This window comes from Dermacentor silvarum, chromosome 9, assembly GCF_013339745.2.
Source record: "Dermacentor silvarum isolate Dsil-2018 chromosome 9, BIME_Dsil_1.4, whole genome shotgun sequence".
Classification (NCBI taxonomy): domain Eukaryota; kingdom Metazoa; phylum Arthropoda; class Arachnida; order Ixodida; family Ixodidae; genus Dermacentor; species Dermacentor silvarum.
In genome coordinates, this window is record NC_051162.1 from 112,903,244 (window position 1) to 112,921,222 (window position 17,979).

At 46.4% G+C, this 17,979-nt stretch overlaps 1 protein-coding gene across 1 annotated transcript; it reads left to right on the plus strand.

The window, feature by feature from the left end:
- The first annotated feature begins 1,627 nt into the window (after window positions 1-1,627).
- On the plus strand, window positions 1,628-16,248 carry LOC119463835 (uncharacterized). The gene is made up of 4 exons (XM_037724654.2): window positions 1,628-1,738; window positions 10,113-10,628; window positions 14,226-14,436; window positions 16,118-16,248. The coding sequence occupies exons 1-3, from the start codon at window positions 1,628-1,630 to the stop codon at window positions 14,388-14,390; spliced, it is 792 nt and encodes a 263-aa protein (XP_037580582.1). The 3' UTR covers window positions 14,391-14,436; window positions 16,118-16,248.
- The last annotated feature ends 1,731 nt before the right edge of the window (window positions 16,249-17,979 follow it).

Consider the following 17,979-nt stretch of genomic DNA (forward strand, 5'->3'; position numbering starts at 1 on the left):
AAGGCAAATATCAAACATTTCGTGCAGCTAAAAAAGAACCCTGGTAGTGGATATCCCACACAGCGCAGCAATGTCACAATTTCATTGCATAGATGGCGTTTTGCGACTCCCGCGGTTGCATGTAGGCTCTCTACCCGCGGACATTGGTGGCTGCCCGGCATATTGTGGACGTTTGCAATGCTTTGCCAGGATGGATAATAATTTCGCAGAAGACGCTTTGTGACAGTTGCAGCATCGCGTGCACACTCATATGCACATGCGCTCGCACGATGAACTACTTCGTGCTGAATATCGTTGATCTTGTGCCAGGCAAAAGTGGCATATTGAATAACGAGGAAAAACACGGAGAATGCGGGAGATGTAAATTCAAGACGATGAGCAACGCGAGAACAAGGTGAGAGCAGGAGCCGACGTTTCGACAAGTGGACTTGTCTTCTTCAAGGCGACATATGTCGCCTTGATGAGGACGAGTCCACTTGTGGAAACGTTGGCTCCTGCTCTCACCTTGTTCTCGCGTTGCTCATCGTCTTGAATTATGTCGCCTTGATGAGGACGAGTCCACTTGTGGAAACGTTGGCTCCTGCTCTCACCTTGTTCTCGAGTTGCTCATCATATTGAATAACGGTAGTTTTAAAAACAGATCGTCTTAGAAAATACGCAAAGTATATGCACACTTATGAGCGGTGAACACGATAGTTTCGAATTATTATTTGAACAAATGAGCGAGAGAGAGAAAACATTTATTCAAAAAAGGGGGGAACCGCAGGGTCCTTTGACGGGTCATGGGTGTGGGTGGAATCTCAACAAATGATAGAACAGAATTCTCTGATAGAGAAACTGGAAAATAAAGCCTTTGGAAGGACAACTATTGTGTGGACTCAAAAAGTTCCAGTTGTTAAAACATACATAGCAGGTCGTGTGATAAAATCTACAAACCGTCTCTGAAGTCAAAGCAACGTATTCTAGACCACGGTGTAAGAAGATAGGTGCTCCGACGGCGCGCCCGCGCTGGGGCGAGAGAGCGGCCACTTCGTGTGACCGGAAGTGAGTGCCGCCGCTAGGGGCAGCACGTGTTCAGGAGGCCTTGGAGCAGCGACGCAAGAGTGGATAATTTACGACCTCCGTCAGCATTGAAACACCCATACCTAAAGATATGCAATTTTTCGTTATTCAGACGCCAAATCCTGAGCAGGTGGAAGGTTTCATGCCGCTTACTGTCAAAATACCGTCATTTCCGAAATGAGAGAGACGCGTCGTCTGCTCGAGCAGACGGCGCGCTGTGCATGCCGCTGCTAGGTAGCCGCTGCTCGCCGCATCGGAGTCAATCGGAATGTCGGCAGAAATATAAAAGGACGTTCCTCCAACCAAGTAGAGTCGTTTTAAGCAGGCGAGGGACATATATGCATCGAAATAAAGCACCTCTGCCGCGCGCGCCCATAGAAGCGCCAGCAAAGCGAGTGAAAAAGTAGGCCCCAAGAACAGGTGCTGCCCCATGCGGCAGCCGCGTGCGTAGAGTCACACTAAGTGGCCGCGCCTCGTGCCTCCGTCGGATCACCTGCCTTATTACACCCTGTTCTAGACGTGGTATTACTCTTGCAATATTTTACCTGCCTCTGTCGTCTAACAGATGTTGGTCTCCGATTTGGACATTAGGATGTACGCCAACACATTTGTGGTTTACTGCGCGGGTATGCACCGCTCTTCAATGAACCTCTGTGACGTCATCTTGGATCGCTGGGTACGTGCCACTGAGTATGTGCCGGCCTTTAATGAACCGGTTTGACGCCAGCTTGGATATTCAGTGCTGGGCGGAATCTCCTGAGCAAGGCGGATTCAGACCCCCGTTGTAGATATTCAGACAATGTTGTCTAACTATATATATTTACACACGCAAAATTACATTAAGCATTATGAAAAGCACGTTACGCGCCACGCATGAACTTCGTGGCGGCGGCGCTAGATGACGCTGCTTGTACACAGGGGACGCCTGGCTGCATACGCACCTCTTATATGACGCATCTCTGCGGGGGGCAATACGGTATGTAGCTGCATTGCTTCAATGCGTGCGAATCGCGTTAACGTCCACATTCATATCGTGAGATGGGTTGTGCTTGATCTTTTTTACTGTTTTATTATATTTGTTTGCTTTCAAGTATCATCCACCATCCTGCCTGATAACTGCCCATCATTTTACTACTCCGGGCTGTATACGATATAAGCTTGTTCGTTTTGTCTATGAGCTGATCTCTCGTTTTTTGGTATTCGCACAAATCACTACAAATTGCGCTATGTTGATAATCTCTGCATGCCCTTTAATTGCAGGTTCAACAAGGGCACATTTTAGACGAGGCAAAAGAATCAAACATAGGAAAAGCGCTTGTATTGTGTCTTCGTATATTGTGGCGAGTAATGTATGCGCATGTTAAGCCTTCAAGCATTTTCCAACTGGCCAAAATACACGTTCCATTAAGCCCTTCACTCTGCATGCAGTTCATGATTCTTCGCCGTTAACCAATATTGTGGCAGAGCTATTCTCATCGCAATTTACAGTTCTGTGCACTCTTTATGACCGTCATGCGGTGTAAAGTGTATGCTTTGATTTTTACTTTATTATATAAAGACATCACATATAGATATTGCCTGCTGCCCATATGTGGCAAGTAGTCGTCGTTCTATTTTTTCAAGCCAAGCTTGAATTGCCTGACTCGTGTCGCCGTCGGTGTGTCTGTCGGCGTACGTGAAAACTATCATCGTCAGCATTGGCTCGAGCGTAGTCATCTTCCTCCGCAGCTGGCTCGTTCAAGCGGGATTGGCACGCGCTGTAGCGTTGTTCCGCGTTCGTCGTCGTCGTCTGCTTCCACTGCTGGCTGCATTGCCGCTTATCATTCCAGCGTAGAATTTCACTTCTCTTCTGTCACGGTAATGAGCGGGCCCATAAACTCGCGCGAGATCTTACGCGCCGCGCGGGGACGCGGGCCCGCTCACCGGCCGGGAGCCCCAACACGCACCGGGAGTCACTCCTCTCCTATCACGAGATTTGCTCGCACTATAAGTTATCGAGAAAGGAATTCCCCTCACCTCACCCAACACTAAATAAAGTACAACAATTACCGCTTAGATTGCTGCAAACGCACAGTTACCCCAACCCCTATATATGCTGCAAATACATCCCAGATATAAGGCCAGAATGTCCTAAATGCCAACATCCAAAGTGCGACTTAGATCACATGCTGTGGCAGTGTCCCGCGCTAAACGCTTGCTTCGGGTCTCCTGCCACCGAGGACGACTGGATCAACCACCTCAGGAGCCCCGACAGGGCGCTTCAACACCAGGCCGTCCAGAAGGCCCAACAGGTGGCTGGCGAGCTCCGACTCCCAGTCCCCACATGGGCGGAGCCACCGGGCCGGCCCCCGTAAGGGATGCCCAGGCCCCTTCAGGACCTTTATAAAGTTATTCCTCTCTCTTCTCTCTCTGTTCTGTCGTCGTAATGGGGTGGCTGTGTTTACGGGCGTATGAGCAATTGCTTAAGGGGGTATGAGCCATTCGTTGTCTTACGCAACGAACAGATTTAATATTGAAGCAATTTAATTGCGAAGAATCGCAAGAGGCAATGGGGCGGGCGAATTCTGCAAACCACGCCGCCGAGCAAATTGGAGACATCGAACGCAAGCAACAACGGCCGACTGCGGGTATAACGCCAGTGACGTCTTTCTCTACATCGCAGCCGTCGCATCATGTTTAGTTTAGGTGCGCCGAAGACAAGCTTCGCTTACCCCCATTTTCCGGCAGGCAAATGGCAGAACAAAAATAAAGTTGGAATTTCGATTTCTTTTATACGGATTGTCATGAATATGAATGGGAGACCTGCCTTTCGGTAACCCGGTGAATGTGAACAGTTATACTCGTAATACTTGAACATTCTGACCTTACCCAATACGTAACGCATCCAAGGAAGAATTTTTGGGCAATTGTTGCGTTTTAGAGGGGTCCTAATATAGTACTGGCAAGCGTTATCTGCTGATCTGCGTTATGAAGCGCGTAGGAAGAACTATATATTTCGACCGACATTCCGCTGATGAAGCATACAAATGTCGCACCATGAGAGAACTGCTGACAGAGAAAGAAGGTTTCGGAGCCCAAATCTATCAAGGTAAGTTCTTTCGCGCTTTTTTCTCTGGATAATACCAGCAAATGAATTTTAGTAATGGGGCGGCTTAAGCACTTGTCTGGTGACAATTTAAAAAAATTCCGTTGTCTGTAGGCAACTAGCCGTATAACTGCGTCTGCCAACACGAATATTTTCGGGTGGTGGCTTGCGTGCGCGCCTATTACGCGGTCCAGCCATATGGCCGTGTGGCGTTTATTTGCTGACTGCTCCGTTTCGTACGGAACAACAGTCATAAAAAAAAAAAGAACACGACGACTTGCTACGATGCATTGGTACCCGATAACTACTGCGTTATACACTTAACGCGGTGCATGGCGTCATTTTTCTCATTTTCGTTCGGAACTTCAGCGGCTGTACTCCCCCCCACCAGTTAATTTCGGTATACTGTCGACAGAACAACTACAAGTGTCTTTCTTGCTAAGCCATATACGGCCAGTAATTGAAGCGCCCACACTAGAGTTTCGTGCCCGACCTTTCTGTAGTGCCTCCTCAGTTTTAGGCTGTGCTCCCTTAATGCGAGGAAATTCGTTAATGTGCTCAAATGACCAGCTGGGAAAGCTTCGAAGCGCTGCGAGTCGGGAATTGTTGAAGCTGTCTGTTTACCCACGGACGAGTTATCACACACTAACGACGGTCATGCCACCAGTGTCGTAAGCATAATATTTAGCTATGAACAGGCATAATCAATAATCCGAACCTCTTCCGTGTGCATAGAATTGTCTGTTGTGTCTCGTGGCGTTCCCTCCTAGTCTGTTTCTTTCTGCATGGCGCCGAGTACGATACCAGTCTCCATGCGTGCAACCTAATGCCGTAAAGTCCACGTCGACGGCAGCGCGTTCGAGAGCGGAGTTTTTTGTTGTATATTCGGTTGATTGCCGGGCGACGGCGCGGAATTCGACGCCACTGAAGCCGTCATACGAACCTGGCGAAGCGTCGCTTGAAAAGCCGCAGAGAGCGACGCACGATAGAAAAACAAGCGTGTTGAATAATAATAAAAAAATTCAGCAAATACACTTAAGACTTCTTACGTGCTAGGATACGAAATCATTATAATCGTTTAGGTAAAATTTTTTTTTATTTATGTTTTCGACATGCATTAAAGTTCTGTCTGCAGAACCGGTGTGTGTGTGTGTGTTTGCGTATACGTATTCCGCGGACTGGAAACATTCGGACCACTTTGCTGCAGAACGATTAATTGTTTTGTGTTCCCTTGCTTTGTATTCTGAGGCGTGCTTCCGCGAGCGACCACGTTTCACAGCTGCCGCTGAGGTAGACGCTTCGGAGAGGATCCCAGTAGACACAGCACGGATGAAATCCGAAGAGCAAGTCACGAGCGGCAGGCATTGACGTGACGTATACAAGGACGTACGTACTAGGCCCACCTCATTTTATACACTCGTGATTTGGCGTTGAGATTGCATCGCAGTAGACATAGCACCGATGAAATCCGAAGAGCAAGTGACACGTGGGAGGCAATGACGCACGGACTAGGTGCAACTTTAGTTAGCCATAACCGTGGAACCACCGTGGAATCGTGCTCGTCCCGCCCCCCGGAGTCCCGGGATTGATTCCCACGCAGACTGAAATGTACCAAATTTTCTTTTCAATTCCATTAATTTACTTTGTGTACAGAAACCTGCCTGACAAATTTGAAGTGAAGCCGAGCATTTTTGACGTGTCTTCGCGCCATCGGCCATTTTTGGTAGCACCTTTCCGTCACGCCGCCGCCGACAAAGCCCCATCCCGATGTTCGCGTAATGGAGCATATAATGCTTTCGAATTAAAAAAAAAGAACATGGTACAAAACACGGTCTCTAGGAGATCATAACTTGAATCATGTTTTCTGCATAATGCTCCTCAAAGCACCAAAGGATGAAGCAAACGCAATGCAGGCCTCCATGCAAACCTAAAACCCTGGAAATAATCGTCGCTCCACGACCAGGTGACCTAGTAACAGCGGCTTGCACTGGGTTCGCGATTTACCGGACTGTAACGGCAACATCCACGCGTGCAACCTTGCGCCACGACATACATCTCGGGGGCCACAGCGTCTATCTCGGAGGCTTTGCTCAAGGGCAGCGCTCCTTTGTTCTTCGATTGTGTTGTTCGCCGCCGGATGGCAGCATGCCCCGATGGGGAACTTGAAATAATTTGAAACCGTCGTTGCCGTCTTCCCGATGCCACCTTGTACTTTCGCATTCGGCGTCGTTTGCTGTTGGCGGCTTCGAGTCATTTGGCAGTTTGGAGAGGCGGCTAATTTCGACTGCGAAACCCATAGCATATAGACGTCGTCGACGGCGCTGCGGCCCGCACAAGGACTATTCCAACTTCTCGTTGCCCTCAGTGCTGTGAACGCAAGCAACAGGTGTGGGTACGCTGAAGTTTGCTTGTCTGTCACGCACGTTCACTCCTGAAGGACTGTCGAAAAGCCTTAGGTAGTAGTCGACTGTGCTTTTGTGCCCCTCACAAGCCACTTGGTAAGTATCCGCTCCTGTTTCATGCGAAGCTGTTAACGTGACTGCAAGCGCTCACAAACGTAAGCCAGTTTTCACGGTTTTCTTTATAAAAAAAACTATTATTCACGATGTTCATATTTTAAGAGTGTGTGGGGATATCTAGCGGCAACAAGCAGCTAGATATGCCTGTTGAAGTGTGAGTGTGTCACTTGAGGTTTTATTTTTTATTTATTTCAATACCCTAAAGGCCCTAGTGGGCATTACATAGGGGGGGGATTTCAGGTGAGTACATAAATATAATGTATAAACAATATAAATAGAATACAACAATACTTAATACAAAACAGGAAAAAGAAAGAGCATGTTCATTTGAACCAAGGTGTCCAGAATAGCACAGAGAAAAAAATAATCTACAAAATACATTGATAACGAGTACACAGCAATTTGTTACATGGCCATTAAACCACTGATCATCAATACATTGGAAATAAGACTGCATAAATATAGCGTAGAAATTCCGCATATGAAACAAAGACAGGCAGATACAGGTTAGGAATGTTTTCCATTTTGTAAGTAACCCAGCAGCGAAGAGTGAAACATTGAAGCATCTGATATCTCGGCTATTTTAGACGGCAGGGAGTTCCATTCGTTTATGCACAATACTAAAGGCGAATTTTGGTACTTCTTCGTGCGGGCGAAAATGGGTGATACTTTGTGCGCATGATCGAGACGGGTTGAAGTATGAGGGGCTGGAAAAATGTGCGATTGGGCGAACGTTGTGTTGCTGTGGTAAAGTGAGTAAAAAAACAATAGTCGAGCATGTCGCCTTCGCATGACAAGCGTAGCTAGATCAAGTTCAGCTTTTAGTGATGAAACGCTTATGAAACGTGAGTAGGATGACGTGACAAACCGCGCGGCTTTGTTCTGTACCATTTCGAGCATGTTAGTCAGACCTGTCAGGTGAGGATGCCATATGATAGAAGCATATTCTAGAGAGGGCCGAATCAATGATTTGAAAGCGTGCAGTCTTGTATCTTTATTACTGAAATGCAAACGTCGTTTAAGTAGGCCGAGCTTCTTGAAAGCCTTATTGGTAACATGCTCGATGTGGGCAGCCCAGCTTAAATCAGAAGTAAGTATGACGCCCAGGTACTTAAATGACGTGACTTTTTCTATTACTATGTCATTTATTTTATAAGAGTTTGAACATGCAGAAGAAATGTTAGTAAATTTTAAGTGTTTGAAGATTGCTAAATCCTCGTTCTTGGCCCGTTCAGGGGGGTTATAAGAAGCGCATTTAAACAGTTATCCCCTGTTCATAGGAGTACCGTAAACGGCAGAAATGTGTATCTGTAGGAAATTGGCGCGACTCTGTATGCGACGTGCAACGAAAGTTCGAAGTGCGTACATTAGTTACGTGCTTTCAAAATAAATTTTGAATACTGGTCATGCAATTTTTAATTCATGTAGTTGTTTTTCCTCGGGTTCCTGTGATGCAGAATGTTTTGCAAAAAAAAAAATTAATTCTGGGGTTTTACGTGCCAAAACCGCGATTTGGTTATGAGGCACGCCGTAGTGGGGGACTCCGGAAATTTGGACTACCTGGGGTTCTTTAACATGCACATAAATCTAAGCACACGGGTGTTTTCGCATTTCGCCCCCATCGAAATGCGGCCGCCGTGGCCGGGACTCGATCCCGCGACCTCGTGCTCAGCAGCACAACACCATAGCCACTGAGCAACCACGGCGGGTTGAGAGTGTTTTGTAGAAGCATGCTGTGAGTGAAGAACGTTAAATATTTAAACCAAGTTGGTTAATTACAGTCTTCGTAGAAAGTTAAGCGTTCCACAGTGTCATACCGCCGGTATCCGCTATGTTTACCAGAGTGCTAAAAGACACACACTTCTAATTCAGGCAAAATAAAGCAACAGTTAATTTTAATATGGCGCGACATTTTCACGTTGCAGGCTTAATTACAAGCCTTGCAAATAATTAATGAGCAGTCGTTTTTTTTTTCTCGCCATATTTTCTTGCGTCGTAAGGTTTCTTTCTGTGCTGTCCTCGTTAAATTACGCGCCTTGTTAATATTTGGCAAAAGTAAGGGACACGTCATGGTAAATGTGTAAGAAAAAGAAATTGGAGTACATGGGTTCATTACGGGCAGAGAAAAAAATTACGTCGGCAAGTGCTCCGGAGCCATATCAGTGTATTTTAGGAGTGGCGTAAAATAGAGCACGCTGCCATGTCCTAACTACTTATTTCACCGAAATCACATTTAGCGAACACTGGTGAAAGCGCTATGCAAAATTTTTGTGGAACGGTAAGCCCATGTGAATTGAATGCAGCCTTTGCAAAAAAAAATAATAATTCTTTCGCAAGTGCTCGAAAGCGTTATATGATTATATTACGTTACATTTCTCACTGTGCCGAGAGAACTCTATGTTACGCAAACTTCATTTTTTGGCAGAAAGAAGGGACACGTTGCAGGTTGTACGTAGGCGAAATTAAAGGTTTTGTGGGTAATTATAGCTTGTGCAATAAGTTAAGTATTTCGGCGCTAGTAAGCGTACAGAATTCACTTTTACCAGCGGTGTGAAATGTGGCACGCAGTTGTGACATAACTGGGGGGACATCTATGGGAAATCTTTGTGCGCATTTAAATGCGCGTAGGTCAAGCGCTGACTTTCGAAAAAAAAATTTTAATCTTTTGTTTCAGGGCATCATACTGCCTGCCATTATGCGCAATATTTTGTCGAGTCCTTAAAAAAATACAAGGTTCCAGCTTCAGATTCATTGAACAGAAGGGAAATGTCAAGTTTAATGTGTTACGAAACTTCCACGTTCCTGCCTTCATTTGAAGTGTTGCAAATAATTCCGGAACTGTCGTTTTTATATTATGTTCGTGCTTCATAGGGGTTCGCAATTGCTTTTTCCTGTGTCCTTGATGAACTAAGCTATACGGCTTTTTACATATAAAGAAAACAATGGCATGGCTTATGATTGCAATATGTGTGTCAGAGTTCAAAGTGTGTGACTGAATTTCGGCCTTTGCGAATTGATTGTCCTATTAAGAATGAAAAGTTGGAGAGGAACTAAGTTTTGCATGGGCACGAGAGACAGGGCATGAAATGCGTGGCGAATATATTGAAACGCGAGGGCCCGATTAGGGAAGGCAAAATAAACAAGAATGTGCTGCGGATCTAGTGAACTTCTAAAAATGGGTCTAATATTGTTCCTGCAAGCATGAAAACATTACGAGAATTATTAGAGTCGTAATAACAACTTTGGATAGGAAATGCTACTACCAGCACCGTTGCTACCCACTATGACGAAGATCTTCGAGTACTTCAGTAACAAGCCGTCAATAGCCTTTGAATAATAACAGAAACGACATTTTTCTTTTTTTTTTCTTTTTATTTAGCAGTGCTGGCATTACTGATTACGCAACTGTGCAATGGAGCTGGTGAGAGAGTTCGGCGATCCCCTAGTCCTGGGACTCGCCGAAGATCACATCATCCTCAAACTGGAAACTGCTTGGCCGCGTGACGCTGAAACCCCCTGAAGGGACATCGCTAGCCGACGACGATGGTCTTCTGCTGGTCGCGAACCAGAGATCATTGGTTTGCGCTGCTAGGAGTGCTTTCCCACGTGAAGCGAGGATCTCGAAGGCCCTGTTTTGTGGCTGCACGTCCTTCGAGTCTTCGCGCCACTATGCCAGCGCCGCCAGCGAGCTACTTCGGGACACCCAGGAGATATACATCGTGCACAACAGGGATAAGGTTTACAAACTGATTCGCATGTTCCCGAACGCGAAGGTCCTTGCCCTGCCGCACGATCTTTGCACGCATGCCTTGGAATTGGACGAGCCCCGCAGGGACCGCTCCGCACCGCTGGTCGACCGATCTCAGCTGAGGGAGCTGGTGGGCAGTATGCGTAGTCTGTCCGAAGGCTGCATGCGCCTGAGCCGCGAGACTACGCTGGCGGTCATGCTTACATGCCCTCAGGTAAGTAACTTCGTCATTGACACAGCTAACAAAAAAACTACATAAATTCTGGGGTTTTTACTTGCCAATACCACGATCTGATTATGAGGCACACTGTTGTGGGGTACTCGAGATTAAAGTTGCCCACCTGGGGTTCTTTTTGCATTTTTACAAACGAGCGTTCTTGCATTCAGCCGTCATCGGAATGCGAGCGAACTCGAACCACCAACAACGTGGTGAGCGGCAAACATGATATCCACTGAGCCATACGGCAGGCACAGCTTGTAAACTGAATTCTAGGGTTATGTTTAAGGCATGTATACAAATGTTCACTAGCCTTGGGAGAGAACAAGAGTTTCGTAATTAAAGCCGCTTGATATTCGAAACCTGGCTAAGATTTCCGGCAGGGCCTCCTGGTTTCCAGCACGAAAAGGAGGTTCGAATTTCACTGGAGCTATATGGGCCGCCCTAAATTAATCAGCAGTGTGACGTCATTCGGAAACTTCCGCGAGCTCGGCGCGTCTTTCAGCGCAAAATGCGCCTTTTACTTCGCTTGAATAAACGGAGAGCCCGGCAACTTCCTGAAAGGGGCATCTTCGCAGGCCGATTTATGTACAGTCGCGTTCAATTTGAGCTGCAACACGGTGCATGTGGTTAAAGACGCTCCACGACTGCGCGGCGGTTCCCACATACAACAACAAAAATTGTGAGAAAAATACGAGCAATCGGTTCGGTGCTATTTCTCTCTCTCTCTCTCTCTCTCTCTCTCTCTCTTTTTTTTTTGTATGTCGGCACCGCCGGGCAGTCTTTGAGCCCCTTCGACCACGGACATCGTGTTGCAGCTCAACGCGCCTGTACCTTTGCAGTTGTGGAAGATATATGTTCCGGTCGACGTTTGCTCATTCGTTGAGAAGCGGAAAGCGGGGGGTGCGCAGTGCGCGCGGCCTGCTAGCCGCTCCTGGCCCAAGCCAGGGGACGCGCTCAAGTTATCGTCCAATCGCGTAAATGATATCAAAGGCATTCGCTATTTTCGTAGATCCAAGGGTTTATTCGTTATCTGCTGTAAGCATCTTAAGAAGCTGGCGAGTTCATTTATCTAGCGTAATTAGTAATTAGTGGTATCTGGGTCATGATAAACTAATTTTAAAAGGATTGAAAATAAGTTGTGGCATATATGGCTACCAAGTCACGACCCGTGACCTCCCGACTTCCTTTGAAACAATGTGTATCTGCAGTCTTCTTCTTGTTATTTATTTATTTTTACATACTTCGAGTCCTTTGGGACGTCAGTAGGAGTGCAGACTCGTAAACAAGATAAAACACACATTTGACGTGCTAATTTATTCGACAGAAAGCTTGAAGCCTTTCAAAAAGTTCCAAAATACTATTTTCAGAAAGCTCTTGTGCAATTTGACACGTGTAGGGCAAATGACGCGTGACCTATTATACATTTACAAAAATGAATTGGAAGAGAACAATGCCTACCGGCCAATCTGTCGTTTTTTTTAAGCGAAGCTTGAAAGGGAAAGTGAGACATCCACCCAAATGTATCAAATGTAGCAGATCCATCAAAATGTATCAAAATGTATAGGCTCACAACTGTCGGCGGCGGTGGTGGTGGTGGCAGCGTCACGCTGAAAAGTGGGCCGATCCTGGCGATCGTGCAGAAAGAGTCCAAGCTCAATGCCCCATACCAGGACAAAAATAAAGAGAAACGAAAAGAAAGGGAGAAAAAGATAGAAATAGACAGAAAGAAAGAGATACAGAGAAAGAAGTGAGGTGAGAGAAGGAAAGAGAGAGAGAGAGAAAGATAAAGACATCAATGGAGAGAGAAGGAGAAAGAAACAAAGAAAGAAAATCATCACGAAGGTCAGATATACACACGGCAAGCTTCGTTTACCTCCATTTTTTTCGACAAGGAAAGGGCTGGTGATATTTTTATTTACGCTGACAAAAATTACACGCTTAGGTTCGGCGCTTTTACATTTATTGTGTCAATATTTGTAAAACTTGCGCGAACGTTTCTTCATCAGCTTGAAAACTAGCAAACTTTCATTACACGAATCGAACTAGCCAGGATGTGACGTGCGGTGGACACAACACGTGTAGACGGATTGTTCTTCATTAACATCACGATGAAAACGCTGGAGATCCTGCTAGTCCTATATCGTAATGTTGGATGCGAACGGATAAATAGTACTGCCAATTAGACCGAAATAGCGGTTCGCTCGTCGGACTCATACCATACCCTTGGAGCTCCTTTGGTGAAACGACACCAGAGGATTGCGCTTCGATGAGTTTATGTTTAAACTTGGTTCCTGAAGGAGGCAAAATTAGTAGCAGCAAAGTAGCTCAAAAGGTCGCCGTAATCTGGAAACAGTGCATTGCTATTCGGTCCCATATGCTACAACTTTGATTTTGCTTGTGCGTGCTGCGTCTAAAGGCAAATCATCGTTAATAAAGTGCGAACGTATCTCACAAACTGTGAGTGCTCAGCCTCAAGGCAAAGTTTCCTATTAGCGGTCTTTCGTCGTCTGGTGTCTTGTCCGGGCGATTTTTATGATCTTTATTTAAACCCGCCGTGGTTGATCAGTGGCTATGGTGTTGGGCTGCTGAGCACGAGGTCGCGTGATCGAATCCCGGCCACGGCAGCCGCATTTCGATGGGGGCAAAATGCGAAAACATCCGTGTACTTAGATTTAGGTGCATGTTAAGGAACCCCAGGTGGTCTAAATTTCCGGAGTCCCCCACTGCGGCGTGCCTCATAATGAGAACGTGGTTTTGGCACGTAAAACCCGATAATTTAATTTTTGAATTTTTATTTAAAGTTCACGGGTTGGAAGGTACGCCTAAACCGACAAAATAGGGTGATTTGTTTGGTTAGGTGCACCAAGCGGATTAGCACATTTGTAGGCGTAGCGTGGGGTAAGGCGGCGCTAGATAGGGGCGCCTAAAGACCTCCGACAGTCTTTTGTCCTGCAGTGAGATAAAAAATGGGAAAGTTCGCCGTAAGGTTGAAGCACTCACTGCGATATCGAGGTTTAACTCTGCGCTTCAATTCCTCGGGCGGTGTTCAAGCTATGCGCAGGTCGAACTAACGCAGACGCGACGTACGCAGGTGTGCCAAAATTTCTGGCACCGATAAAACGTTTAACCTGTGATGACATCGCACAGTGCCTGTGATGACAAAGTGCCTGTGATGACATCTCACAGGCACCACTACGCTGCCTGTGAAGGGCCGTGCCAGTGAAATTAGATAACTTTCAGGTTTAGGCACTGATATTGTTTTGCATTTTCCAAATTTAATAGCCTGAGAAGATTGAGGATAAACGCCATGCACTGTGACTGTCGTGTTTTGTGACATTTGTTTTGCGAGCTGCCATTCTCAAAATTACGAGGAACAATTTGGTCAAGAACGTAAGACCTTATCGGAGCAAGTTTGGTGGTTCAATAGTATGACCTTGCATATGCGGCACGCGTAACAATTGCATACGTATCCGTAAACATATTCTGAGCTCAGTGGCGAGGAGAACGGCGAAAATTCGCATGGAGTTTTATATAATTTCTATCGTGATAAATAGGATGATTATTGTTGTCTCTATGGTATCAACTTTTCAGCTGCGCCGCATCGACTCCCGTTGGGTAGCGAATTGCTTCATGGAGCTGCATGGCTTGCCTTCTTCGATAGAGCTTCCAATGCCAACGAACTTCACCCACCTCTGCTTATACTCTAAGGAATACATGACAAGTGGGGGCAAACAAAGCCCTAGCGATGGCAGCTGACGTTTCTCTTGTCGCGAAGAAGTTTTCGGCCGTCCACAGATTGCAGGTAAGGAACACGGTGAGCAAAGAGCGCGAAGATGGTACACCACTGTTTCCTGTGTTATTTATTGCGATTGAGACCCGACCACAGTACGGTTAGCGTTCACCGGTGCTCGGGACTAGTGGCCCAACAACGAATATGGGACGATCACGGACGATATGGGTGAGATCACGACGCGGCGCCACTGCAAACACTTGGAAAAAGCTTTGCATAAGATCATAAGAGCATAAGCTTGGCATAAGCAGCACTGGCAGTGGTGTGCGTTGAATGTGCGGCTGCACTTCCACCTCAAAATAAGTGTGCAATGAAGTTTGTGTTGTAGCATTCCCGAGCTGGTGTCTCGTAGGTCTAGAGCCCCCGTATTGATTGGTTTTTATTTCCTTCTTTTTTAACATTAAAATTTTCGCACGCCGAGTGGGCCATATACCCTAGGCTACTTTTGGTGCAAAATTTCTTTTTTACAATGACAATTCGGACTTCTGTTCGAATTGTCATTGTAAAAAAGAACTTAAAGAACATTAAACAAAATAAAATATCCAATTAACGAAGGCTACTCGAATAATCGTAATTTTAAATATGAATAAAATGACCTTCGAAATTGTCGAATATTTGTTTCTATTTGAATAATTTACCATACTAGAAGTATACTAAGCATACGTAGTAAGCATAGGCAGTATGCTTACATACTAAAGGTATATAAGCATACTAAATTTGTATACTGTACTGTGCCATTCGTACAATCGATCCCTAGAAGCCAAGGTGAAATGTTGCATGACTGTTGTGACCCATGTGCTCCAACACTGTGGAATCTGCAGCAATTCGCTTTGCACTCTCTCTGGAGAGGACGTGCTGTGTCCTCTGATAGAAGGGCCTATAAGGGACATCAGCAGTTGTTGCAGTCTACAGGGAAGAAGCACAGTTTCAAGTAGGGACTTGTGAACTAGTCCGGAACGATGGACTGCGCACCTCTGCAGACGTTCTGTCAGATACCTGACAGAACGTCTGGAGGTCGCTTCATTTTTTAAAGTCGAAACTTTGCTCTGCAGCATAAAACATATGTATGCACGTTACGTATATGCACATGTATAAGTGGTTTTATCTGATGAAGTCCAACTGTAATCTATAATGTGAAAAATAGATCTACTGAGTCAAGTGGCCAGCCTTGGTGTTGCCCCACTTTTGACAAATCACTTCTGGAGAACAGTTTCCGGACGTTAAATGAGGTGTGTCGTCTTAGGCAGCCCACTAATTTGTTGTCTCCATTTACGTAAAGAAACTTATTATCTGATAACCACGTTTCCATTGGTTTAAAACAATCCGTTGGGCTGTAGTAGTTACAGTAAGCGAAACGGTACTTGCGTATAGTGATGTGCTATTCTTTTCTTTCATTACTGTCATTGCCATGGTGTATCAGATACGATCCCCTTTCAGTTGTCTTATTTAAAGGCTTTTTAGTTGACTTCACATCAAGCTGTTCACGGTAATCAATGTGTTAAATATTCCGAAGATGCGTTTTATGGTGAGGCATACTACACACAATTTATATGTGATTTTGGTTAGACATTTGGAAATATTCGGTATTTCATTTCATATTCGAAGGTCATTGTTATGTAATATTCTTATTTGATTCGATTAAAAAGTTTCGCTGTTCCAACACCCGTAGTAATAACGCGCTCAATCCCTACAGGTGGGCGTAGGCTCGTCGGTAATGCTCGCCAAGATCTCGGCATTCCGCAACCTACGCAGCCTCATGTTGGCATTGGATCTTTGCATTGTCTTCGCCGACGTGCATTTGGAACTGAAGCGGCTGCTTACAATGCTGCCGGGGCTCGAAGAACTGGCCGTGGAGAATTGCGGTGGTTTGCGGCTCTCCACAATTGCTAGACTGTGTCCCAAGATCAAGCGCCTGAAGCTCGCAGGCTGCATGGGGTCCTCAGAAGATAACCCCGTGGACGCCGACGCGTTCCCTAATCTGGAATGCGTCGACATGAATATACTGCTTTCGAGCTTCATCTTTAACTCATTTTTGTGCGCCACCCGAGAAGTGCTTCGCACTGCGCGTTTTGAGGACGATGGCATGTGCGCCGAGTTTCTGCAGTACTGTGTCCAGCACGGTCGACGCCTGCCATTTCCGCGCCTCGAACACCTGAGCTTGGACACGGAAGAGTCGCTGCGTGGGTTAGAACTCGAGCCTCGGGATCTGCACGACGTGCTCAAGGCCCTGCCCGCGATTCGACATCTGCAGACGGACAGCTACGACTTGCGACTGTTTGATAACTACTGCGTCCCTCGTGGACGGGTGTCCTTGCTCTGGACTGGCTGCGTCTACTGTCAGGTCCACAGACCAGATACATGTCCAACTTACACGCACGTCAGAGTTTAGTTCACGTGGACACTACCATATGGTGTGCGAACTTCATATTTTGAAACTTCGCGGCGGTGACGCAGTGAATGATGTGAACGAAAACAATAAAATAGAGGCAGTCCCTGCGCACTGAACTTCACGAGATATCTCGTCCCGCCGGGGTCATCGCTGTTCCGAATAGAGAGTGGCCACCCGTCTACCGTAATTATTTTATCGCACCTAGAGCACTTGGTCGCGACCATGGTCGCGACAGAGTAAACGCAGCGATGAATGATTCCGGGCATTTAAAAGACTTTCCGGGCTTGCCAATGAGCAGCCGTGGTTCTTTGATTTCTGACTGTTTTTTTTTGGAATGCTACGAAATCAACGTGCTGGGATAATTGAAGGCGCCGGTAGGCCCTCTGTCGCAGCTTTTCTTTTGCCATAAATGCGCTTTTTGTGTGATTTAGCCTTCCAAAGTCGCGCAGTGGCGTCGAGAGGCGCCGTTGTGGACAGCCATATATTTTTAACTCCGGGTTTCCTTGTCGTGCCTGCACTCTGAAAAGTAGTTTTGTAAGTTTTATCGCTTAATCTTGTCATATTCTTATAATATTATTTTGTAAGCTATGTACAGTCAGCCGATTCTTGAACAGTACTGCGCAAGCATCGACTGACCGGCCGGTCAGCGCTTTCGCGCGAAGCGACGAGACGACCACGAGTAGCGCAGGCGGACAAATTTCACTCGAAGCGCAAGTTCCTTCTGCTAGACTCTTCCAACAGGGATGACACCGCCCCTGTCGCGATTACCTCGGTGGAAGCTTCCCTGCTTATGGTGCATCCAGACGAAGGACCAAATCCGGATTTGTAGAGCCGGACGGCGCGTCACGTGACCTCACATCAGCGATTTGCCTCGTCCGCGCCTCGTCCGGGAGCCGCGCGGACGGATAAAGCCAACCCGATTTTCACATCCGGATTCTGGCGGGGCAAAGCCGCAGCTTTAACTTATAAACACGCAGTGCCTGGCAACCAGTACACTTCTTTCCTGCTCGAGGTCAACCGCATTGCTTATCATTGCTTTGTTTGCTGGCGCCTGGTTTCAGTGCTTCATAGCTTCTGGTGTTGTTCACTTCAATTGAACAATGAATTTGTGCGATGACGCCGCCTTTTATTTCATCCACATCGTGGAAGAGTTTCCAACTTTGTGG